This window comes from Bufo bufo, chromosome 6 (assembly GCF_905171765.1).
Source record: "Bufo bufo chromosome 6, aBufBuf1.1, whole genome shotgun sequence".
Lineage (NCBI taxonomy): Eukaryota > Metazoa > Chordata > Amphibia > Anura > Bufonidae > Bufo > Bufo bufo.
In genome coordinates this window covers 369,997,079-370,022,209 of record NC_053394.1, presented here as the reverse complement: position 1 = coordinate 370,022,209, position 25,131 = coordinate 369,997,079, and the positions used below count along the sequence as shown (strand labels likewise).

General features: G+C 45.8%; 1 protein-coding gene across 1 annotated transcript in view; it reads left to right on the top strand.

The window, feature by feature from the left end:
* Window positions 1-5,573: 5,573 nt before the first annotated feature.
* The window catches only part of FASN (fatty acid synthase), an 81,260-nt gene continuing 61,702 nt past the window's right edge, over window positions 5,574-25,131 (top strand). The window contains exons 1-7 of the mRNA XM_040435054.1: window positions 5,574-5,826; window positions 18,170-18,303; window positions 18,416-18,568; window positions 19,465-19,638; window positions 19,716-19,916; window positions 21,344-21,466; window positions 23,545-23,660. Of these exons, the coding sequence (XP_040290988.1) occupies window positions 18,177-18,303; window positions 18,416-18,568; window positions 19,465-19,638; window positions 19,716-19,916; window positions 21,344-21,466; window positions 23,545-23,660 (894 nt within the window). The 5' untranslated portion in view covers window positions 5,574-5,826; window positions 18,170-18,176. The remainder of the gene's footprint in view (window positions 5,827-18,169; window positions 18,304-18,415; window positions 18,569-19,464; window positions 19,639-19,715; window positions 19,917-21,343; window positions 21,467-23,544; window positions 23,661-25,131) is intronic.

The following is a 25,131-nucleotide window of genomic DNA, read 5'->3' as shown; positions in this document are numbered from 1 at the left end:
GACGCATCCGGAACTAATCCGGACACGCTCGTGTGAACCCAGCCTAACACTTTTTGTCTATACAAATGCTACTACAGTGCGGATGCAATGCGTTTTTCATTGATGGTTGCTAAGAGATGTTGTTTGTAAACCTTCAGTTTTTTATCACGCGCGTGAAAAACACATCAAAACTCATTGCACCCTCGCGGAAAAAACTGAACAACTGAACGCAATCACAAACAAAACTGACTGAACTTGCTTGCAAAATAATGCGAGTTTCACTGATCGCACCCTGAACGCATCCGGACATAATCCGTCACGCTCGTGTGAAAGAGGCCATAGGTTTTACTACAGGAAAAAAAAATCTGAAAAATGTGCCACTAAAAAATGCAAAAAATCTTGTAAAAAACACATAAATATCATGCCACTTTTTAGAAGCCAAAAAAAACAAGATAATGTGGCAGCACCCAAATGAGTGCTCAGGAGAAGGGTAGGGTAATGATATTGCCCATTCTTCAATGCCCCATGTCTGTCAGTGAAGAGAGAGACCCCGATGTCCTGCCGTCCATGGCTCCTAATAGTAATAACTCCCAGTATATCAGCCGCGCCGCGCCCTCCATACCACAGCTACATTCTTCATCTTCAATATCTTTAGGCCTCATGCACACGACCGTTGTTTTGGTCCGCATCCGGGCCGCAGTTTTTGCGGCTTGGATGTGGACCCATTCCCTTCAATGGGGCCGCAAAAGATGCGGACAGCACTCGGCCCATTCCGTGGTCCACAAAAAAAATATAACCTGTCCTATTCTTGTCCGTTTTGCAGACAAGAATAGGCAGTTATATCAATGGCTGTCCCTGCCGTTCCACAAATTGCGGAACGCACACGGACGCCATCCGTGTTTTGCGGATCCGCAATTTGCGGACCGCAAAACACACAACGGTCGTGTGCTTGAGGCCTTATGCAGAGGTATTTGCCGGGGTCACTGTAGGCAACTACAATTAGATTCCCTAATCTTGGAGGTTGTGGAGGGAAAACTCTATTCATTCTCAGTCTGCTGGTGTCATAGAACAAGAGACCGGCATAGGACTGCAGTCCCTTGGGCCCACCAGAGGAAATGATTCTGAGGGCCCACCCTCTGTGTATATAGGACCTTAAGGGCCCTGTTCTATTAGGGGCCTATTACTGTCAGAGCTTTGGCCCACAGGAATATTCTCTGGTACTCTGGTGGGCCAGTGTGGCCCTTCAAGTAACCCCTTGTCGGTAACACCACCGAGGGAATTAGCCATCTATATGACGGAACATTTTTTCATCACTTTATGCAGTACTATTTACAGAAAGTAAGTAATATACAGTGGGGCAACAAAGTATTTAGTCAGCCACCAATTGTGCAAGTTCTCCCACTTAAAAAGATGAGAGGCCTGTAATGTTCATCATAGGTATACCTCAACTATGAGAGACAGAATGGGGGGAAAGAATACAGGAAATCACATTGTAGGATTTCTAATGAATTAATTGGGAAATTCCTCGGTAAAATAAGTATTTGGTCACCTACAAACAAGCAAGATTTCTGGCTCTCACAGACCTGTAACTTCTTCTTTAAGAGGCTCCTCTGTCCTCCACTCGTTTACCTGTATTAATGGCACCTGTTTGACCTTGTTATCAGTATAAAAGACACCTGTCCACAACCTCAAACAGTCACACTACAAACTCCACTATGGCCAAGACCAAAGAGCTGTCGAACGACACCAGAAACAAAATTGTAGACCTGCACCAGGTTGGGAAGACTGAATCTGCAATAAGCAAGCAGCTTGGTGTGAAGAAATCAACTGTGGGAGAAATGATTAGAAAATGGAAGACATACAAGACCACTGATAATCTCCCTCGATCTGGGGCTCCACACAAGATCTCACCCCGTGGAGTCAAAATGATCACAAGAACGGTGAGCAAAAATCCAAGAACCACACGGGGGGACCTAGTGAATGACCTGCAGAGAGCCGGGACCAAAGTAACAAAGGCTACCATCAGAAACCCACTACGCCGGTAGGGACTCAAATCCTGCAGTGCCAGACGTGTCCCCCTGCTTAAGCCAGTACATGTCCGGGCCCGTCTGAAGTTTGCTAGAGAGCATTTGGATGATCCAGAAGAGGATTGGGAGAATGTCATATGGTCAGATGAAACCAAAGTAGAACTTTTTGGCAAAAACTCAACTCGGAGGAGAAAGAATGCAGAGTTGCATCCAAAGAACACCATACCTACTGTGAAGCATGGGGGTGGAAAGATCATGCTTTGGGGCTGTTTTTCTGCAAAGGGACCAGGACGACTGATCCGTGTAAAGGAAAGAATGAATGGGGCCATGTATCGTGAGATTTTGAGTGAAAACCTCTTTCCATCAGCAAGGGCATTGAAGATGAAACGTGGCTGGGTTAGCATGACAATGATCCCAAACACACCGCCCGGGCAACGAAGGAGTGGCTTCGTAAGAAGCATTTCAAGGTCCTGGAGTGGCCTAGCCAGTCTCCAGCTCTAAGCCCCCTAGAAAACCTTTGGAGGGAGTTGAAAGTCCATGTTGCCCAGCGACAGCCCCAAAACATCACTGACCTAGAGGAGATCTGCATGGAGGAATGGGCCAAAATACCAGCAACAGTGTGTGAAAACCTTGTAGACTTACAGAAAACGTTTGACCTCTGTCATTGCCAACAAGGAGTATATAACAAAGTATTGAGATGAACTTTTGTTATTGACCAAATATCTATTTTCCACCATAATTTGCAAAAAAATTCTATAAAAATCTGACAATGTGATTTTCTGGATTTTTTTTTCTCATTATGTCTCTCATAGTTGAGGTATACCTATGATGAACATTACAGGCCTCTCTCGTCTTTTTGAGTGGAAGAACTTGCACAATTGGTGGCTGACTAAATACTTTTTTGCCCCACTGTAAGAGAGAAAGAAATGTCGTGAATTACGTAATAAACGGAGAAAAACAATCCTGATCTTGGGAACCAATGATGTGGAAGGGATCCTGCAGGACTGTTAGCACTTCCTGCAGGATCCATTTGCCATATCTGACCTCTACAGAGTCGACATCCCCTTTAAACCGTGGTGCACCAAAACAAATTTATAGGCCACGTACACTGATCCAGGAGATTGTGATTCCCGTTAGCAGTGCACAGGATGCATGGCTCCCGCCTCCCTTGTACGACGTCTGTGGCATGTACGGAGACATTGGGGGAGATTTATTAAAACTGGTGTAGTGGAAAATGGTTGCCCATAACAACCAATCAAATTCCACTTTTCATTTTTTCCGAAGGAGCACTGAAAAATGAAAGGTGGAATCTGATTGGTTGCTATGGGCAACTAAGCCAGTTTTTCTTGACACCAGTTTCGATAAGTCTCCCCCATCCTCCCCTGGAATCCTCTATATGAATAGGAGGCACAGTACGGGCTCTGTGGACCTCTATGGAAAACCTAGGGCAGCACTGTACAATATCCATAAGGTCCCTTGTAGCATATGACTGCATTTCAATAGGACGCTTCCCAGATGCCTTATACTGCAGCTGCTTTGAGATCAGTAGTTTGCAATTATGTCCTAATTTAAAAAAAACAAAAACACTTCTGTCAGAAAGGGATATTCGGGGAGATTTATCAAACTGGTGTAAAGTAGAACTGGCTTAGTTGCTCATAGCAACCAATTAGATTCCACCTTTCATTTTTCACAGCTCCTCTGGAAAATGTAAGGTGGAATCCGATTGGTTGCTAGGAGCAGCTAAGCCAGCTCCTTTGGAAAATGAAAGGTGGAATCCGATTGGTTGCTATGGGCCAAACACCAGTTTGATAAATCTCCCCCATTATTTTTAAAAATCAATAATAAAAGAAAACTATTTCTATTTTATTTTTATTTTTTCATCTGTAACAGGTACATCATCAGAGGGGCATCTGTGACAGGTATATCATCATAGGGACATCTGTGACAGGTACATCATCATAGGGACATCTGTGACAGGTACATTATCATAGGGGCATCTGTGACAAGTACATCATCATAGGGACATCTGTGACAGGTAAATCATCATAGGGGCATCTGTGACAGGTACATCATCATAGGGGCATCTGTGACAGGTACATCATCATAGGGACATCTGTGACAAGTACATCATCATAGGGACATCAGTGACAGGTACATCATCATTAGGACATCTGTGACAGGTAAGTCATCATTGGGACATCTGTGACAGGTACATCATCATAGGGACATCTGTGACAGGAACATCATCATAGGGACATCTGTGACAGGTACATCATCATAGGGGCATCTGTGACAGGTAAGTCATCATAGGGACATCAGTGACAGGTACATCATCATAGGGACATCTGTGACAAGGAAGTCATCATAGGGACATCTGTGACAGGTACATCATCATAGGGACATCTGTGACAGGTACATTATCACAGGGGCATCTGTGACAAGTACATCATTATAGGGACATCTGTGACAGGTAAATCATCATAGGGACATCTGTGACAGGTACATCATCATAGGGACATCTGTGACAGGTAAATCATCATAGGGGCATCTGTGACAGGTACATCATCATAGGGACATCTGTGACAGGTACATCATCATAGGGACATCTGTGACAGGTAAGTCATCATAGGGACATCTGTGACAGGTAAATCATCATAGGGACATCTGTGACAGGTACATCATCATAGGGACATCTGTGACAGGTAAATCATCATAGGGGCATCTGTGACAGGTACATCATCATAGGGACATCTGTGACAGGTACATCATCATAGGGACATCTGTGACAGGTAAGTCATCATAGGGACATCTGTGACAGGTACATCATCATAGGGACATCTGTGACAGGTACATTATCATAGGGGCATCTGTGACAAGTGCATCATTATAGGGACATCTGTGACAGGTACATCATCATAGGGACATCTGTGACAGGTACATCATCATAGGGACATCTGTGACAGGTACATCATCATAGGGACATCTGTGAGAGGTAAGTCATCATAGGGACATCTGTGACAGGTATATCATCATAGGGGCATCTGTGACAAGTACATCATCATAGGGACATCTGTGACAGGTAAATCATCATAGGGGCATCTGTGACAGGTACATCATCATAGGGGCATCTGTGACAGGTACATCATCATAGGGACATCTGTGACAAGTACATCATCATAGGGACATCAGTGACAGGTACATCATCATTAGGACATCTGTGACAGGTAAGTCATCATTGGGACATCTGTGACAGGAACATCATCATAGGGACATCTGTGACAGGAACATCATCATAGGGACATCTGTGACAAGTACATCATCATAGGGACATCTGTGACAGGAACATTATCATAGGGACATCTGTCACAGGTAAGTCATCAGAGGGGGCATCTGTGACAGGAACATCATCATAGGGACATCTGTGACAGGAACATCATCATAGGGACATCTGAAGTGACTTACAGCGTGAGTGAGGGGGTGTCAGGGTCAGGCTGAGTGGCAGCTCTTCGGTCAGGGCTCCCCGTCTGCCTCAGGTCCTGACTCTCCCCTCTTCTCCTCCCCTCTTTGCGGGGGCGGGGGGATCACCTCGGAGCCCGGCCTCCCCTCTCATTGGACGGCGGCGGGGAGAAGCTGTCAGCCCATGTGGCGTGGCCGGCAGAGGATGTCTGTCATTTAAAGAGTGAGGCTGAGAGCTCCGAGACATCCCAGAGACTGCACCGGCAGGGAGGGGGCACTGGAGAGACCTCAGCAGGGAGGAGACATCTGCTGCTGCATCACCTGCTCAGCCATTGCAAGGAGAGACAGCCTCACAGGCAGAGAGGTAAGTGATGCCAGGAGAATGGAGGGAGGGAGAGGGGCGAGCTGCTCTGCCAGACAATGGATGGCAGTGCCAGGATGCTGGGGGCCCCGCATGATGATGCCCACTGGAGGGCCAGGAATTTGTATTCTATTTAGCCTTTTGTATTATCTTATTTTTCTAAATCATCATGAAATGTTACATTGATGCACATATCAGGGTCATGGTGTATCCAGAGGGCCCCCACCTGGCAGCTACATGCCCGCCCTTTCATTCATAGGTTTGGATGAGGGCAGTGCCTGCTGAGATCCAGGGATCCTGTCCCACTGGTACCAGCAGGCACCATTTTGCCTTCCTGCTGGCGTCCACCGTACTGGTTGCCTGCAGAATCATTTCGGCTGATGATTTTGGAGCCAGGAGTTAGTATGTTAAAATTCTGTGTTGACATGTTTTTATTTTAATATTTTTATTTATTTTGTACATTTTTATAGTTTTCATTCCATTAGGTTTTCTAGGGCAGATATTGAGCCCTGAGATAATATCTGGACATTAGGGAATTGCATTTTATGCATTAGCGTAGGTTCACCAGTGTCATAGCAATCCCCTTCAGATGCTGTAGGCATGTTGGCGCTGTAGTGGCATCACTACGCCTTCTATGAGGGTATCAGCTCACGGGTTTCCTCTGATGTTGTCCTCTGACTTCTCAAGTGATCAGCAAAGGTGGAATCTCCCCTTAAATGGCAAAAGACTACCTGGAGAATTGGTTCTGAAGAAACTTTTACCCACGGCCACGTTCACATCTACATTGTTATTTCCGGTGTTCTCCTCCTATATCTGAAGTCAAGGATCAGACATGAAGGGCCCCCGACGGATCCCATTGACTCTGAGCTGTTTTTAAAAGGGGTTTTCCTCTGGGTAGATCATCAGTATCTGATCGTTGGTGGTTTCGCCAGTCAGTTGTTTGAGGAGTCCTTCTCGCAGCTGCCCATAGGCCGGTGACGTCACGTTCATCGGTCACATGGCCTAGGCGCAGCTCAATCCCCTTCAAGTGAATGGGGCTAAGCTGCGATACCAAGCACAGCCACTATACAGTGGACTGCGCTGTGTTTGGCGAGCTCACAGGAGCGCCATGGCCTTCTCAAACAGCCGAGATCCCCCACCGATCAGATACTGATGACCTATTGTCAGGATAAAAAGGTGGAAAGCCCCTTTAAGGCAGCCTAACGGGGCCTCCAAAGAAGCCCATTGTTCCTGCGACAATTATTGTAGAGTTTAGGAGCCCGACTGAATATTTAGTAGCCGGATTATATGAGCATCCATAGACAGCAATAAAAAATAGCCAAAAAGTTAGACACCACCAGAAAATATCTAAGAACATCAGGCCTAGTCCTGACTAAATGTGTTATCATTTATGAATGAATGAAAATGAGGGAAGGAAGGAAGGGGTCCTCAAAAATGTAGAGTCTTCTTTAATGCTTTAGGCCAGGTGGACACACTGGTCCATGTATTTATGGTGACCCAGGAACCTGATCTTCATAAGTTCCACCATATCAGCCATGGTCACAGGTGAATGAGTATATTGTTCTCTAAATTTAGTGTAGGTGTGTCAGACGTGTTCATTCACTCCTACAAAGGCTTCATTCACACGTCAGTGAATCACAGACGTGTTCTGGCCACGTCCTCCACAAGGATCCATTGAATTGAATAGGTCTTCACATGTTGTTTTCCACGGACCGTGGTTCTGAGGAAAAGAACGGAGGCGTGCAGTACTTTGGTTCATTTTCCGGCTCATGGAACATTGCTAGGAGATTCTGTGGAAGAAGGATGGGCCACCTTCCGTGAAAACTGATGACACGTAGAGCTAAAGAAAACTGACCGGAAATGGTTGAAACCCAAACATCGTCACGGATGAAACATGAACCGTTTTTTTTTTTGTTTTTTTTTTCACGAATGAAGAATGAACACGGGCGTGATCTTGTCTGTAAGGTCTAGTAACGGCCAGCTCTTCTCCTCCATGCTGCTCTCATTGAAGGAGATCTCTAATAAGAACATTTAATTATACGTGGGCAAACCCACTGATGTCCAGATCTCATGAAGGTTATTATTGGAATCCACCTTTAAGATCATTTCATCTATAAATTTATACAATCACTTCCTGATCCAGTAAGGGAATTGCTTCATCTCCTTGATCAAATCGAGGATATGTAGGGCACGACTAGTCCCATCTGAATCCTGCCTCGCATCATGGCCGGTAGCTTCACAAAGGAGGCATTTTCCTAGCTGACATCTAGAAGCCTGCATGTGTTAAGATGGTGCTTGGCTCCCTAGGCACAAAATGCCTTCTCTTCCAGGAGCTGCCTGAACGTCGCGCGCTCCTTCGAGTCTCGTTGTAATTCACAGCTAAGAGTGAACCAGGTCCTAGCCATGGGGAGAAGGGCCCCTTTGCTAATTCAACACGGCTTTGTGTTGGTATCGGAGGGAGACATTCACCCCCTCCCCTTCTGCATTACCCGCCTGATGGCGAGATGTTTTTGTAATGCTTCTCTATAATATAAAATAATAGGAATTACAGATATGATGGATAATGTACAATCCATGGATGTCAGGGAAGGAATGAGATATTGTTTCTGAAATAAACTCAAATTCATTTTCATCTCTATGGGAAGAGTGTTTCCACCTGTCCAGCTGGTTCTTGGTTAAATTGGTTTCTAGAAAGCTGCTGGTGACCCATATAGCAGTCATTCCTGCCCTAGATACGTTCCTCACATATCAGGAGACATTAGGATGGCTTGGTAGGAGACACCATTGGGGGCCATGATATTATCACCTAGCTTCCCAGAACCTGTTGTCATGGTAGTAGTCTATCCTATTGTTTATATAGCGATGTAGTGCTGTACTGAGATTGTCATCATTCACAGTAAGGCTCTGTCCCCATGGAGCTTACAATCTAAATTCCTTTTGTCAAACACGCACATGCTCCCTTGGTCCAATTTCTTAGGGAGCCAATAAGCTTAGCAGTTTGGGAAATCCATGCAGACATGTGGAGAACTTACACACTCCATTCAGATGTTGTCCTTGGTTAGATTTGAACCCACAAACTGCTGAGCCACCCCATAATGTGGCCCTGAACCCGTGGTACTGGTGGAAGTCTGCTGGAGCCTCCACCACAGCTCTCACATGGTCCTTTGTGGTGCCTTGTTGCTCTTGTGGTAGAAGATGTTTCAATCAAAAGAGGTGCAGGAGCATCAACACATGCCACATGGCCTCCATTCTGGGAATTGTGAGGATCCAGGTTTATCTTCTCACAATGACATATGGTGGAAGATGCTTGGAATCCAGATTTAGTGCATCCGCCTTCCTCAGATGGAGGGGGGGCTTAATGTTTCTTCTGCTTGATGTAATATTACTTTATAATAAGACGGCCGTGGATTATAGACTCTACCACATGGGTCAGCTACCGGAGCAACTGGAAACTGGTTCATCATGTTCTAAAAGGATGGGGCATCTTCAGTGTCTTTTCTTGGCCATTGGTACTGCTTAAAAGTGTGTCCAAAGACACTGTAATGTAGGACATTGGCTGGCGCTGTTTGGGTGTAAGGTAAGACATTGGCTGGCACTGTAATGTAGAACATTGGTTGGCACTATAATGTAAGGCACTGGCTGGCACTGTAATGTAGGACATTGGTTGGCATTGTAATACAGAGAATTGTCTGGCACTGTAATGTAGGGCATTGGTTGGCACTGTAATACAGAGAATTGGTTGGCACTGTAATGTAGGGCATTGGTTGCACTGTAATACAGAGAATTGGCTGGCACTGTTGTGGTGTAGTGTCGGGCATTGGCTGGTACTGTATTACAGAGAATTGGCTGGCACTGTAATGTAGAGCATTGGTTGGCCGTGTTCGGGTGTAATGTAGGACATTGGCTGGCACTGTCATGTAGGGCATTGGCTTGCACTTTTGCAGTGTAATGTAGGACACTGGCTGGCACTGTAATACAGAGAATTGGCTGGCACTGTTGTGGTGTAGTGTCGGGCATTGGCTGGTACTGTATTACAGAGAATTGGCTGGCACTGTAATGTAGAGCATTGGTTGGCCCTGTTCAGGTGTAATGTATGACATTGGCTGGCACTGTCATGTAGGGCATTGGCTTGCACTTTTGCAGTGTAATGTAGGACACTGGCTGGCACTGTAATACAGAGAATTGGCAGGCACTGTTGGGGGTATTATGGTTGACACTGTCATACAGGGCATTGGCTGGCACTGTTAGGGGGCATCATGACTGACACTGTAATACAGAGAACTGTCTGGCACTGTAATATAGGGCATTGACTGGGGTTGTTGGGGCATAATGTAGGGCACTGGCTGGCACTTTAATACAGAACATTGGCTGCCACTGTTGGGGGTATTATGGCTGACACTGTAATGCAAGGTATTTCTCCAGCACTGTTGGGCGGCATTATGGCTGACACTGTAATACAGAGAAATGGCTGACACTGTAATGTAGGCATTAGCTGGCACTGTTAGGAGGGATTGTGGCTGACACTGTAATATAGGGCATTAGCTGACACTGTAATGCAGGGCACTAGCTGGCACTGTTAGACAGGCATTGTGGCTGACACTTTAATGGAGGGCATTGACTAGCACTGTTAGGAGGGATTGTGGCTGACACTGTAATGTGGGCATTAGCTGGCACTGTTAGACAGGCATTGTGGCTGACACTTTAATGGAGGGCATTGACTAGCACTGTTAGGAGGGATTGTGGCTGACACTGTAATGTGGGCATTAGCTGGCACTGTTAGACAGGCATTGTGGCTGACACTTTAATGGAGGGCATTGACTAGCACTGTTAGGAGGGATTGTGGCTGACACTGTAATGTGGGCATTAGCTGGCACTGTTAGGGGGCAGTATGGCTGACACTGTAATGTAGGGCATTGGCTGACACTGTTAGGAGGTATTGTGGCTGGCACTGTAATATAGGGCATTAGCTGGCACTGTTAGGGGGCATTATGGCTGACACTGTACTGTAGGGCATTGGCTGACACTGTTAGGAGGTATTGTGGCTGGCACTGTAATGTAGGGCATTAGCTGGCACTGTAATTTAGGGCATTGATACTAATGGAGGGAAAAGGGTATTGGCACGGACAGCTCATACATTCTGACTCACACTGTAATGCTCGGCAGTGGCACTGCTGTCCTGTAGTGTGCTCTGCATACAGACGTTATCGGCACTGTTAATACTGTACCCACAGGAAGCCATGACGCTGAAGGGGACCACGTGATGAGGGCACTGATTGCCTATGCTGCTTAATAAATTGAGGTGTATCTATGGCACTCCGTGTGCCAGAAGCCACAGTCTCCGTCAGCTAAGGGCCTGCATACACATGAGCGATAACTGATGCCAAATTCTGGTATAAATGATAGTAAATCTCCGCCCCTCCCATTAAGCCCCACCCATTTTCTCATCACTATAGAAAAGTGGTGAAAAACTCAATGTCCCAAATTTAACATTGGCCATTATTTGCCACTTTTATGGCGTAAAAGACTCAATAAATCTCCCCTTCCCCCCCACGTATTTAATCAACTATAAGAACAAGAAAGCACAAAAATATGTAGAAATAACAGGAGATAGGTCATCAGTATCTGATTGGTGGGGGTCCGACACCCGGGACCCCCGCCGATCAGCTGTTTGAGAAGTAGTAGCGTCGTGGCCTTCTCGCAGCTTGGCCTAGGCCGTGTGACGTCACCTTCATTGGTCACATAGCCTAGATGCAGCTCAGCTCCATAGAAGTGAATGGGGCTGAGCTGCAATACCAATCACAGCCACTATCCAATGGATGGCACTGTGCTTGGTGAGCAGAGAGAAGGTTGGGGCTGGTGCCTTCTCAAAAAGCTGATCGGCGGGGGCTGCGGCCCTCTTTCTACTCCCCGCGCACATCGCCATGCATTGGATAGTGGCTGTGCTTGGTATCACACTTCTGTGCCTAGGCCACGTGACCGATGAATGTGTCGTCACTCGGCCTAGGGAAAGCAGAAAGAAGGCCGTGGTCTTCACAGGAGCACAGCTGCCTTCTCGAACAGTTGATCGGCAGCGGTCCTGTGTGTCGGACCCCCACGCTCAGATACTGATGACCTATTCAGAGCATAGGTCATCAGTAAAAAAATCTCGGAAAACCCCTTTAATATCTGTCCATGTGTGCCTCTTTACCAGACTGCTTGGATTGGAGGCAAATCTGATCATTCATGGCCACCTTACAGGAGACGTGGGTGCCTCCTCTGTGACCTACCTCCACATGGACACTGCATCAAGGTAGAGAATGAGTGGAGAAGTGGCCGAGCAGGTACGTGACTCCATTCATTCACTTTTATGGAAGCCACGGAAACAGACGAACACGCTTGCTCCCATGCTCCCATGCTCGACCATCTTTTCCACTCATTCTCTGCCTCATGAGGCAGGATGGGGGTCAAATGCTTCCCGTTCGGTTGATAGGTGCGTCATGTGAAAGCATGATTGGTGAAGATCCATTTGATGATCCTGACCGCTGCCTTAATTGAAATCTATCATAGATGTCTCTCCAGACCTCCGAGACCCCTCCAAGTACTGGTTACATTACAACAGTAGTTCCCAGAAAAGGGACCGTCACTTGGATGTTTTCTTTTATAAAGGGTTTACCCCAGAAATAAAAAAATAAAAATATCTGCATGCCATCATTTTAACCGTATCAGTGCAAAAAAAAAAGGTGCTCTCCGGTGTAATTTTTGGTTTTCTTTCTCTTTTTTTTTTACTCACATAGAGGACTTTTTCCCATTATGTGGGTGGGCAGCAGCTTGTATGGGTCTAGTTTTTTAATACCTTATATCCTCTCAAATTCAATGACCAAAGGCATGATTTAAAAGAAATGTAAGGGTAGCTCTCTTTCACTTAGGCCTCTTTCACACGGGCGTCATGGATTTGGGCCGGATAAGATGCGGGTGCGTCGCGGGAAAATGCACGATTTTTCTGCGCGAGTGCAAAGCATTTTAATGCAGAAGTTCGGGTTTGGGTTAGGTGTTGTGTAGATTTTATTATTTTAAAATAATAGCATTCTTAATACAGAATGCTAAGTAAAATAGTGATGGAGGGGTTAATTTTTTTTTTAAAAAATTTAACTCACCTTAATCCACTTGTTCGCGCAGCCCGGCTTCTCTTCTTTCTTCTTTCTTCAGGACCTGGGTAAATGACCTTTGATGACATCACTGCGCTCATCACATGGTCCATCACATGACCCACCACAATGGTGATGGACCGTGTGACGAACCATGTGATGAGCACAGTGACGTCACCACAGGTCTTTTTCCTCAAAGGAGAAGAAAGAAGAGAAGCCGGGCTGCACGAACAAGTGAATTAAGGTGAGTTAAATTATTTTAAAACATTTTTTTAACCCCTTCAGCCCTATTTTGCTAAGCATTCTGTATTAACTCACCTTAATCCACTTGTTCGCGCAGCCCGGCTTCTCTTCTTTCTTCTTCCTTCAGGACCTGGGTAAATGACCTTTGATGACATCACTGCGCTCATCACATGGTCCATTACATGATCCATCACCACGGTGGTGGACCGTGTGACGGACCATGTGATGAGCACAGTGACGTCACCACAGGTCCTTTTCCTCAAAGGAGAAGAAAGAAGAGAAGCCGGGCTGCACGAACAAGTGAATTAAGGTGAGTTAAATTATTTTAAAAACATTTTTAACCCCTCCAGCCCTATTTTACTAAGCATTCTGTATTAAGAATGCTATTATTTTCCCTTATAACCATGTTATAAGGGAAAATAATAATGATCGGGTCTCCATCCCGATCGTCTCCTAGCAACCATGTGTGAAAATCGCACCGCATCCGCACTTGCTTGCGGATGCTTGCGATTTTCACGCAACCCCATTCACTTCTATGGGGCCTGCGTTGCGTGAAAACCGCACAAAATAGAGCATGCTGCGATTTTCACGCAACGCACAAGTGATGCGTGAAAATCACCGGTCATGTGAACAGCCCCATAGAAATGAATGGGTCCAGATTCAGTGCGGGTGCAATGCGTTCACCTCACGCATTGCACCCGCGCTGAAAATTTGCTCGTGTGAAAGGGGCCTTAGGGGCGAAACTGTGCTTTATTGTGGCACACGGCATAACGGGGGGGGGGGGGGGGTGGATTGGGAGGTCCCACTGCCAAAACCTACCATCCCAATCCAAGTAAAATCCAGCCCGGAATAAATAAAGAAAATAGCTCCAGCAACTATATTTACTGAAGCCAGCATCATTCTGGATTTCACCCTCCTCAGCCAGTTGAGAAACCTGGGAGAGATATACCCCCCTTCCGGGACATTCCCATGCATTTTACAGTTCACATTGCCACAGAAAGCATAAGTCTAAGGACTCATGGAATGGAGCAATGGATATGGACGGCACACGGAGTGCTCTCCGCATGTTTTGTGGCCCCATTGAAGTGAATGGGAACCACGTTCGTGTGCATGAGCCCTAAAGTGTACGGAGTACTTGCTCGTGGAGAATCCAGTTTCCTAGAGATTTATCTAAATCCATTGGGAATTCTTGCCCTGAAGAAACATTGCATCCTTTGGTGGAGGTCTGGTGGGACCTGCAGGTCAGAGCTTTTACATGTCTCAGGAGCTTCCTGGAGTCTTGAGAAGGCTAAATGGGGTCTTAGCTTGTCTGCTGCATTGACATCTCTCTGGACACTTTTGTTTGCTTTAGTTTTTATGCTGCTGCCATTGCTATTGGATCTTGAAACATTATTGTGGATATCTTTACCATCAGGAGACTGTAAGGACCAAATGTCTTGCTCCATCCGACTCCACAGTAGTCAGTTATTGCTCCTCCGCGCTAACTCTGTTCCTATTCAAATAGATGCAGTAATACCACAGGTGGCAAAATTACATTATTTAATATTAATATTTCCTACCATATAAGCTATTGTAGGACCAGAGACAAGTTCTCTACTGGTGTACCCTTTTAGTATTCTCAGATGGGGGACAGCAGGGCTTTCATTTTAAGCATAGGTCCCAGCATGTGTGAGCAGAACTCCCTAAACTGCAATAATCCAGCTGCTCACTGCCTTAGGACATATTCACACAGTTTTTGATGGGTCCTCCACACCAAAATCTATGTAAAAAACGCAGAGGATCAAAGCACTGACGGTGTATTTTTCCACGTGTGAAGTCGATCTTTGCCTTCTGGTTCCATAAAAAACACGTCAAGTTTTGGCCGACCTGTATGGCTGATAGCAGTGAGACAGTAGCTGATGTATTTTTAAGGATTGTGCTGAAGGCTCCAAGGTCCGGATGTCACCATGAACTCCTATAGGCAGTCAGGAATCCAGTATGTGCACTAAACCTAACAAAGCATTGACATCACATAGGACCGAACTTCCAAAATATGGAAGGCAACGTAGAATTATTCTTCTTATGATGGTTTAGAATTGTCTGAGAAAAGTACACGTTTTAGGGCACCACTTCTTCCGATCACAGTATGAAGCACAATAAAATAGTCCACAATGAATAGGTGGAATGGCGTCAAATTCCACCAACTTTTTGTATTTGGCGTCATTTCTCCTATATATCGTATATACTTCTGTATTGTGCTGCATAGTCTGATGGATCTGAAGAAGGGTCCAAGTTGCCTTGAAACATGTTATTGATCACATTAATGACCTATTAATAGAGCAAGTTGGGATGTACACACCTCTGGTGCTGCTTATCTCTTAGGAAACCAACTTATCCAGTCTATGTTTCCTCAGTGGGTCTGGGTTCCCCTCCTCTGTGCATTGGGCTCACACACTGCCTCTGGCTCTTAAATGGCTATCGTGCACACCTTCATCTTCACCTGCCAATGGCTGGTGATTCATGCACCTTCCCCTGTGGGAAGGAGCCTGAGCAATAGGTTCCTTAGTTTGCTAAATTTCTGCAAAGGTATGCTGTATTCTGTTGTCTGCCTGTGTACTGACTCTTTGCCCGGTTACTGTATCCAGACCCTCCACCGCCTGTCCTGACCTGTGCATGTCTTCCCTATTTAACCTACACCACCTGCCCTGACCTTGCGCCACTTCCCATATAACATTGGCCTGTCCCTGTCTATGATTTTGCCTGACTTCTCAGCCCCCAAGGCTCAGCTGTCAACTACACAAAGACTACCCCAGGAGGTAGCGGCCTGGTGGCGTTCCTGCTGTGACATCCAGATCCCTGTATTATAGGGATTAAAGGGTGAATACCAGCACAAGGGGGAGGGGCAATATTAATTCACGGGATAAGCTTGAATTATGACACCAACCATGGTATTATTTTTGTACTGTATGTTCGTGACATTAGATGGGCACTACATTGTACTGTTATGTGTTCATGTATGACATTATTGTGTAGGCACTATATTGGAATATTAATTAAGTGCTTTTGTGGCAGTATGTGGTAGGAAGTGGTCACGTTTTTTCAAAGGCCCAACAGGCTGTGATATGACCCTAATGCTGTTAGATAAATAGTCCGTCACCTCCACAATCGGTTTCAAAGTAAGCATACCGCTATGTGGGGTAGTCGTCCCAAAACATAACCATACCTTTCTTGTGAAAATCTGATCCTCTAATACTGGGAAGTGCTCTTTGTGGTTTTTATGCAAATAAGGTTTTTGGTGCACCATGGGCGGGGGTGTTCCATTTGGTGCAGCATTGCTCCACCGTTAATGCCGCCCAGTGCCTCCCTGTCTTGTTAGATTGGCAGTCCTTGAGATTTCAGAGCTTGTAGCGATAACACAGGGGACGCCAAGAGTGGCCTCGCCCTTGGTGCAAAGAAATCCTTATTTGCATAAAAATAAAATGAAGCATTTCTTTGGATTGGATGACCAGATGTTCACAAGAAGGTATGGGGCCTCCACCCTACATGTCGATATGCTTTGAAGCTGATTTTGGAGGTGACAAACATCTTTACAGGAGTTGTCAAAATCTGCATATTTCCCCTAAATGTAAAAATAATAAAAGATCAGGTACTCACCAGTCAGTTCCCTGCCGTATCCAGAGCCGCCGATCCTGTCCTTACCTCCTGTCACTGTTTGTAGGCTGATGTAGCCGTATACGGCACATGACCACTGCAGTCAATCATTGGTCTCAGACTGCACTCGCCAGAAATTGGCTGCAGAGGTCACATGCTGTATTCTGCTATATCACCAATGCAGCCGGCAAACACAGACTGGAGGTGCAGCGGGGGATTACGAGGTGGGTATCCAGTTTTTTATCATATTTAGGGGCACTGGGCAGAGATTTAAATATGTTAGATGACCCCTTTAAAGTTCATACTATCCCTGTAGCGTAGCCCGATCAAAGGGTCTCACTGTGTAGAGAGCTCGGAGTTGTCGTACTGGGATGTGCTTGGGCAGAGAACGTGATGACTTTTACATGACAGGTGATTAAACCAGTTTCTGTTTCCTGCCTGTCTCTGAGCCTATTACAGGGGATAAAGGCACCAGTGCTATGAGTCAGCCATGGTTAGAAAAAAATCAAGGACATTGAAGGGAAATGAACTGAGTAGGATGAAGTGCTAACCCAGATTATATTATAACATTAGTCTATGCAGAAATGTGAAGTGTGGAACAGGGTGTCTCGGACTGAGGGTCAGTGGAACCCCTTCAGCAAGAGCTTATCTGTTTCTAAACCTCATAGACCACATTAATATAGCTGAGACTTGGCCCACCAAAGAATATGGTGGTCCTATCATAGCCCTGATCCTGTAATGGTCCTCTGGTGGACCTGGTCCATTAGCAGTCCTAGTTCTGTGGTGGTCCTGGTCGTCCAATGGTCCTTATCCTGTTGTGGTCATGTGGTGGCTTTGGTCCTCTAGTCCTGTTTTTTTAGTGTCTTATTCCTGTGGTGGTTTTGATCCTATGGTAGTCCTTATCCTGTGGTGGTCCTGTGGTAGTCTTGAAAATGTGGTGGTCCTGGTCCTGTGGTGAACCTGATCCTGTGGTGGTCATGTGGTGGCTCTGGTCCTCTAACAGTCCTGTTTTTTTTTGTGGTCCTAGTCCTGTGGTGGTCTTGATCCTATGTTAGTCCTATCCTGTGGTGGTCCTGTGGTAGTCCTGATAATGTGGTGGTCCTGTGGTAGTTCTGATAATGTGGTGGTCCTGTGGTAGTTCTGATAATGTGGTAGTCCTGATAATGGGGTGATCCTGATCCTGTTGTGGGGCATATGATGTTTTTTTTTTATATGTAAGGAACTCTCCAGGGCCTGAGAGGTGGAGAGTAACCCAAAGATCCTCTCTTAGTCTTCTTGGTTTTTACTTTGAAGAGATCTGAAACAGAAATGTGCTATTCTAAATCTCTAAATGTTTCTTTTGTCCACAGAATAAATATGGAGGACATTGTGATAGCTGGAATAGCGGGTCGGCTCCCGGAATCAGACAATCTGCAGGAATTCTGGGAAAACCTTATAGGAGGAGTGGATATGGTGACAGATGATGACAGAAGGTGGAAGCCAGGTAACGCATTGTATATGTGATGTGGAATCTGTGGAGGTAGTCACTTGACTTTTGTCCTTCTTGTGATAGCTGAAGACTAATATTACTTTATGATTTTATACTCATTTTCCAGGTATATATGGATTACCAACCAGAAATGGAAAACTCAAAGAAATCAACAAATTTGATGCCTCATTTTTCGGAGTTCACCCCAAGCAGGCTCAAACCATGGACCCACAGTTACGTTTACTTTTGGAAGTTGCCTATGAAGCCATCGTAGATGGAGGTGAGATCTTGGTTTCAAGTTACTTTTCAATAGGTTTATTGATTTCTCTTTTTCAACCATGAAACCATCTTACATGCCAGATGCACGCTTGTCAGTGCATTCTAATGGTTTAGGGGTGCACCTAGCCTTTCTGCTGCCTGGGGCGAAAACTGAAACGGCGATCCCCCCCAATGCCAATTTCTTAACCTAACCTCTTTGCCACAATGAAAGCCCTCATTGCCCATGGCCCTTCAGCTGCCACCCTCTCGCCCCTACCTGGTGCTACCTGAGGCGATTGCCTCACCTGGCCTCATTGGTGGTGCACCCCTGCTAATGGTGTTGATCCCATTTCCGTCGGTTGCCCCATTGTGGAGAAATTTTAAACATCTTATGCTAATTAGCCTCTGGGTGCAATGAGGGCGGCACCATTGTAATTCTGATATCCGAGGCTCCGCTCCTTCTCCTTCCCAGCTGTGCCCCCACCACATTGACAGACGGGTCAGTCCCTGAAGACATGCGCACATCTGGCCCTCCCGAAGTTGGCTTCACTGGTCGGCTCAGGCAACAGTGAAATGAACGAACAATCGCAAGACTTCGAGAGACGAGTGATTACGTCTTCACTTCCTGGGCCTGTCAGACAAAGTGTTGGGTGCGTGGCCGGGAAAGAAAAGGAGTGGAGCCTCGGGTGCAGTGTGGTGCAACACCACTGCCTTGATTGCACCCGGGACCTAATTAGCATAAAATAAAAAACCTAATTTCTCCATAATGCGGCAATGGAAATAGGACCAACACCATTAGAATATATTGACAAGCGCGTATCTGGCATGTAACATGGTTTCATAGCGAGCTGTGTGCTGACAGATTCCCTTTAACGTGATACTTGCAGAATTGTCATATCCTTATTTCTTTCCACTCAGGTATTAACCCCTCAGATCTACGCGGCACAAGCACCGGTGTCTGGGTAGGTGTTAGTGGGTCGGAAGCCGCAGAGGCCTTAAGTCGAGATCCAGAAGAATTGCTTGGATACAGCATGACTGGATGCCAACGTGCCATGTTTGCCAACCGTATATCATACTTCTTTGACTTTAAAGGTGGGGCTCAACAATATATTGTGAGGGAGTTTATTATGGTTTTTACATATTTTTCACACATATATTTGATATTTTAGGGCCCAGTGTGGCTATAGACACCGCGTGCTCTTCCAGCTTATTGGCCTTAGAAAACGCATACAAGGCAATCTACCATGGACAGTGCGACTCTGCAATCATAGGTGGAGTCAATTTGCTGCTCAAACCCAACACATCAGTACAGTTCATGAAACTGGGCATGCTGAGCCCGGATGGCGCATGCAAGTCGTTTGATGCCTCAGGTAAGTGGTGAATATAATACCTGCAATACTCGCTGTTGTACCATATACAATATTGATTGTTTAAATAGGAATGTAATAACCATTCTGCGGCCTCTCTTCTCATAACCCTGTTCTTTGCCATTCCTCTATTATCCCTCCCGAATAGGGTTAAATTGACATCTGGACATAACCATTCCTGCCTTATCAAAGGGGAGTGTCCCGACACAATCTGGTAACGTCAGCACTGATTGGGCCGTGTAGGGACGCGCCTCCAAACTAGTAATATTCAGATGTCAAATTAATCATACTTGTCTAGGAGGAATAACAGAGGAACAGCACAACATAGTGCCAAGAAGAGAGTCTCTGGATTGATTTCATGAAGGATGCAAGTACTTACTGATTTAGAGAGATGGTGGGTCCTCTTTGAAGGGGTTTTTCGGACACAGATATTGATGACCTATCCTCAGGATAGGTCATTAGTGTTAGATCGGCGGGGGGTCCGACACCGGGCATCCCCTTCTGATCGGCTGTTACTGGCTGACGCAGAAGCTAACAGTGGACAGAGCGGAAGCAGAACGCTCCATACACTGTAGTTTTCAGCGCCAGCATACTGAAGCTCAGCTCCAGTTCATCTGAATGGGAGCTGAGCTGCAGTACTCCAGTACGGCCACTACATAGTGGACGGCGCTGTGTTCCTCCAGCATTAGGCACTGTGTAATGTCCGGTGCGGTGGCAGCCTGCTGATTGGTGGGAGTGCTGGTTGTCAGACCTCTGATGTTGATGACCTGTCATGAGGATCGGTCATCAATATTTGTGATCCAGAGAACCCCCATAGAGTCTAACATATCTACATCTGTGTAGTTCAGCACACTCTATCATTCTTTGTTATCAGCCATTTCACATCTTCCCCATATCAAATATGGGCCCCTCATTATGGTGCAAGGTTTTGGCTTCCAGGTCAGAGGGGCATCAATGCACCCTTCCATGTCCTTTCCATGACTTGTACCAATTTTCCAGCCCATTCAGAGGGGACTCCTCCGCAGGTTCTTTCCTCCCAGTAGAAATGGGTTGGACCCCCTCTCCCTTATTGGACCCCATACCCCCTTGAATGCCATTCTTTCACATTTTCATTCCTATATCTACATTGTATATGGGAAGTCACACCTAGATATAACCCATATCTGATCTATACAATGGAGGCCTTCTTATATAATAGGAGCCCACAAAATAATGACATCTCCATGTGGATAATTGAACGATTTTAGGTTAAGTAATGTATTTACTGCAAGGAGCGACTGGGTATGTCCCTGATGGATCTTCCAGTCCTTGCTCTAATTTCCCTTTTCAGAAGTTCAGGTTGGAACAAGTAGATGACTGCATTGTGGGATTAGCCGCCTGCTTGATGTTTCTGCTGACTCATTCATGCTCGTTTCATGTCCCCACTTTAGGAAATGGATATTGTCGCTCCGAAGCAGCTTGCGCGGTCCTGGTCACTAAGAAGTCTCTGGCCAAGCGAGTGTATGCGACCATTGTGAATGCTGGGAGTAATACTGATGGCTATAAAGAGCAAGGTGTGGACAGCGTTGTCTTCTGAGCTTTCAGGGCAGCCAGCAGTCTGGATTCTCCGGCACTCCAGCTGTTCTGCAACTACAACTCCCAGCATGCTCCATTCGGTTCTATGGGAGATACAAGAGTAACCAAGCAAGTGTGCATCCTGGGAGTTGTAGTTTCACAGCAGCTGGAGTGCCGAAGGTTGCTGACCCATGTTATAGTCCTTTTTATGTTAAAGAAACACTCCAAGATTTTTTTTCTTGGCCTATATAGTGCAGGATAGGCTGTAATTAAAGAATACAATGGAGGTTCTTGTGTATGCCATGTGTATACCTGATTTATTTGATGTGTAATTTGTGGGTTGTCCTCCTTTTCCCCTCAGATATGGTTTTCCTAATGAATCCTACATTTCCCATCCTCCTGGCTTTGCAGAGGCAGAGGCTCTGTGTAAAGGCAGCCATGGCAGATCAGAACTGCTGTCCCCTCACACTGCAGGGTCTCCATGTTCTCTTTCTGCTCCTGTCAGGTCTTCCATGCAGTCAGGGAGACCATTGTGAAGCTACATCTTATAGAACTACGCTGGAGAGTCAGCACCCACAGATAGTACAGACCCACAGTGTGAGGTTTATATAACTCCAGCTAATCACTGTATACAAGCACTTACTATATATCTGCCCTCCTGGTCTTTTAGAAAGGGGAGACAGATCATCAACAGAATACAGGCATATACAGAGGAACGTGGAGTGTGGGTAGGGGCCTGTTAGCTACCAGAAGGGATTTGATTGGTGATGTCTTCCTCGTGTAGTTCACAGGAAGTCAGCCAAAGTGGAGAGACTGAGTTCCTATTTACACATTAGAGCAAGGAGTAAGATTTGAGGTTACATGACCAGGCTCCCATAGTGAAAAGGTTCAAAATTTATGGATACAGCTGAGTTAGGGTGTAGGTGTGCAGAGGTCAAGAGGGAGTAAATAAGCTGTGATATCACATATTGTGAATGGTGGATGCTGTGTTATCTATAAAGAGGTGTTACCTGTCAGTGCAATCCTGCATGTGATGATAATGAGATGACTGCTGGAATGTGATCTGTACAAAACAGGAAATCTCAGCATGTTATTAAGCCAGTGTGAAAACTGCTTAATTTCAGATATAAGATTTTTTTTATATGATAGCGACATGGATAATTAAAAAAAAACACCAACTATTTCACAAAAATCTGTTTAACATGAACAGTGGGTCAGTTTCTGATAACACATTCCCTTGAACATGGACTGACTTTCTGGTAAGGTTGTTGAGCTTATGCTTATGAACAGCAGTAAATCTGAGCTGCAGTGTAAAGTATGGGGGTTGAAAAAAGCAGCAGCCAGAGCTATTGATAAGACATGTAGTGTGTTCAGACCACCTCAGGCTTTCTTTAAAGTGGTTGTCCAGCCTCTTGAAATTTTTAACCAAAAACTTAGAATGCTAAAAAATAAAAAAAAAGGGTAATACCTTACCTAGTCCTGTTCCTCTCCCACGCCATAGCTTCCCAGACATGTGATCAATCACTGGCTGCAGCGGACACCACTGTTGTCACCAATGCAACCAATCACATGTCTGCGTCGAAAGGTCATCATTGGAGGCCACAGTATAAAGACTGGTGGGGAACCCAGTAAGCGGCAGGGAATCGGTAAGGCGAGTTTTGATATTTTAGAGAATTCTAAGGTCTAAGAAAAAAAAAATGGGGGTGGACAACCCTTTTAAAACTTAGACTACCATGCAGATAAGCTGTGGTCCCAAAATATACCATGTTCTGATTCAGCTGCTGAGCATCACCATGGGGTAGTGGCGTGAATATCATTTTTTAGACTCAGCTGGAAGTTTACTTTACATCATTGACAGCTCTCAGTTAAGTTTTTATCCTGTAAAACAAGACTATTTTGTCTAATTAATGGAAACCAGAAGGGAAAGGGCTGGGGGTGGGTGAATAGTTTCAATGTCCTCACTGTACAGTTGAGTGGTCTCAGAGAGACAATGGCCTCCACCTCATTTGTATTCTGCATAGCCGTCCTCTCTGCTTAGATTAAATGTTCTAAAGACTCCTCTGTCTTCTGCCAACAGGAGTGACCTTCCCATCCGGTGAAGTGCAGCGGCAGTTGCTAAACGCTTTGTACCAGGAATCTGGAATCCAGGTCAATGAGGTGGAATACGTGGAGGCCCATGGTACAGGCACTAAGGTAGTAGGACATGGCAGGACTGGCATATTGAGCAGTGAAGGTCTAGCATACAGAAAGCTCTTACAGGGACTGTTAGATATAGAAAACCCATCTTCAGATACCTGAGTTAACAGAGCAAGGCCCCTTGTTTAGGAGTCTGATCCATTAGCCACAACCAAGAGCAGCTATCAAGAACATCTCTTGGTATGGGGCACCTGGCAGACCCTTGCATTGCACAGCCTTTTGACTTCAGTGAGATTGGTGTAATACTTCATTTCTCCTGTGGTGGTGCTGCAGGGGAATTGAACACTTGCTTCTGGTTGCAGCTGATCACTGACGGAGCTGTAACTAGGCTTTCCATCAAAAGTGAACAACCCCTTAAGGTTCAGCTTAAAGGGGTTTTCTGAGATATTTTAACTGATGACCTATCATCAGTATCTGATCAGTGAGGGTTTAACATCCTGGACACCTGCTGATCAGCTGTTAGAGAAGGCACCGGTGCATGCAGTAGCGCCACTGCCTTCTCGCAGCTTTGCCTAGGCCATGTGATGTTCATTGGTCACATGGCCTAAGCGCAACTCAGCCCCATTAAAGTGAATAGGGTTGAGCTGTGTTACCAATAGGGTTGCCACCCGGCCAGTATCTCACCGACCAAGCTGTATTTTAGTGGCCCTGCTGGTGCCGGTAATTTTTTTCTACCAGCAATAATAATTGCCGGTATTTTCCTAAAAGGAATTAGTACAGCCTTTAACTCCTGCCCCCTCCCCCACTTGTGTTAAGAACAAAAAAAATTAAAATAGAACTCACCTCATCCATTTGATTGTGCCGCGACTCGCTGCTAACTGGATGTGGGGCATTAATATTATTGGGGGGCACTAATGGGGGCACTATTAATTCTGGGGGCGCTAATGGGGGGCATTATTAATTCTGGGGGGCACTAATTGGGGCATTAATATTACTGGGGGCACTAATGGGGGCATTATTCATTCTGGGGGGTACTAATGGAGGCATTACTATTACTGGGGGCACTAATGGGATCACTATTAATTCTGGGGGGCGCTAATGGGAGCATTGTTAATTCTGGGAGGCACTAATGGGGGGCATTACTATTACCGGGGGCACTAATGGGGGGGCATTATCCATTCTGGGGGGCAATAATGGAGGCATTAATATTACTGGGGGGCACTAATGGGGGCATTATTAATGCTAGGAGCCACATTATGACATAGCGACTTAACACCCTGTGTCAAGCTACGCCCATAACCACACCCACTATGGGGTGTGGCTTAACTTGGCTGTTATTTTTTGAAAGGTGGCAACCCTAGATGCCAAGCATTGTACAAAGCTGTGCTTGTTGAGCTGCGAGAAGGTTGCAGTGCATTGCCTTCTCAAGCAGCTGATCTACAGGGTCCCGGTTGTCGGACCCTCCCTCCCCCGGATCAGATACTGATGAACTATCCAGAGGATCGGTCATCAGTATAAAAGTCTCCGA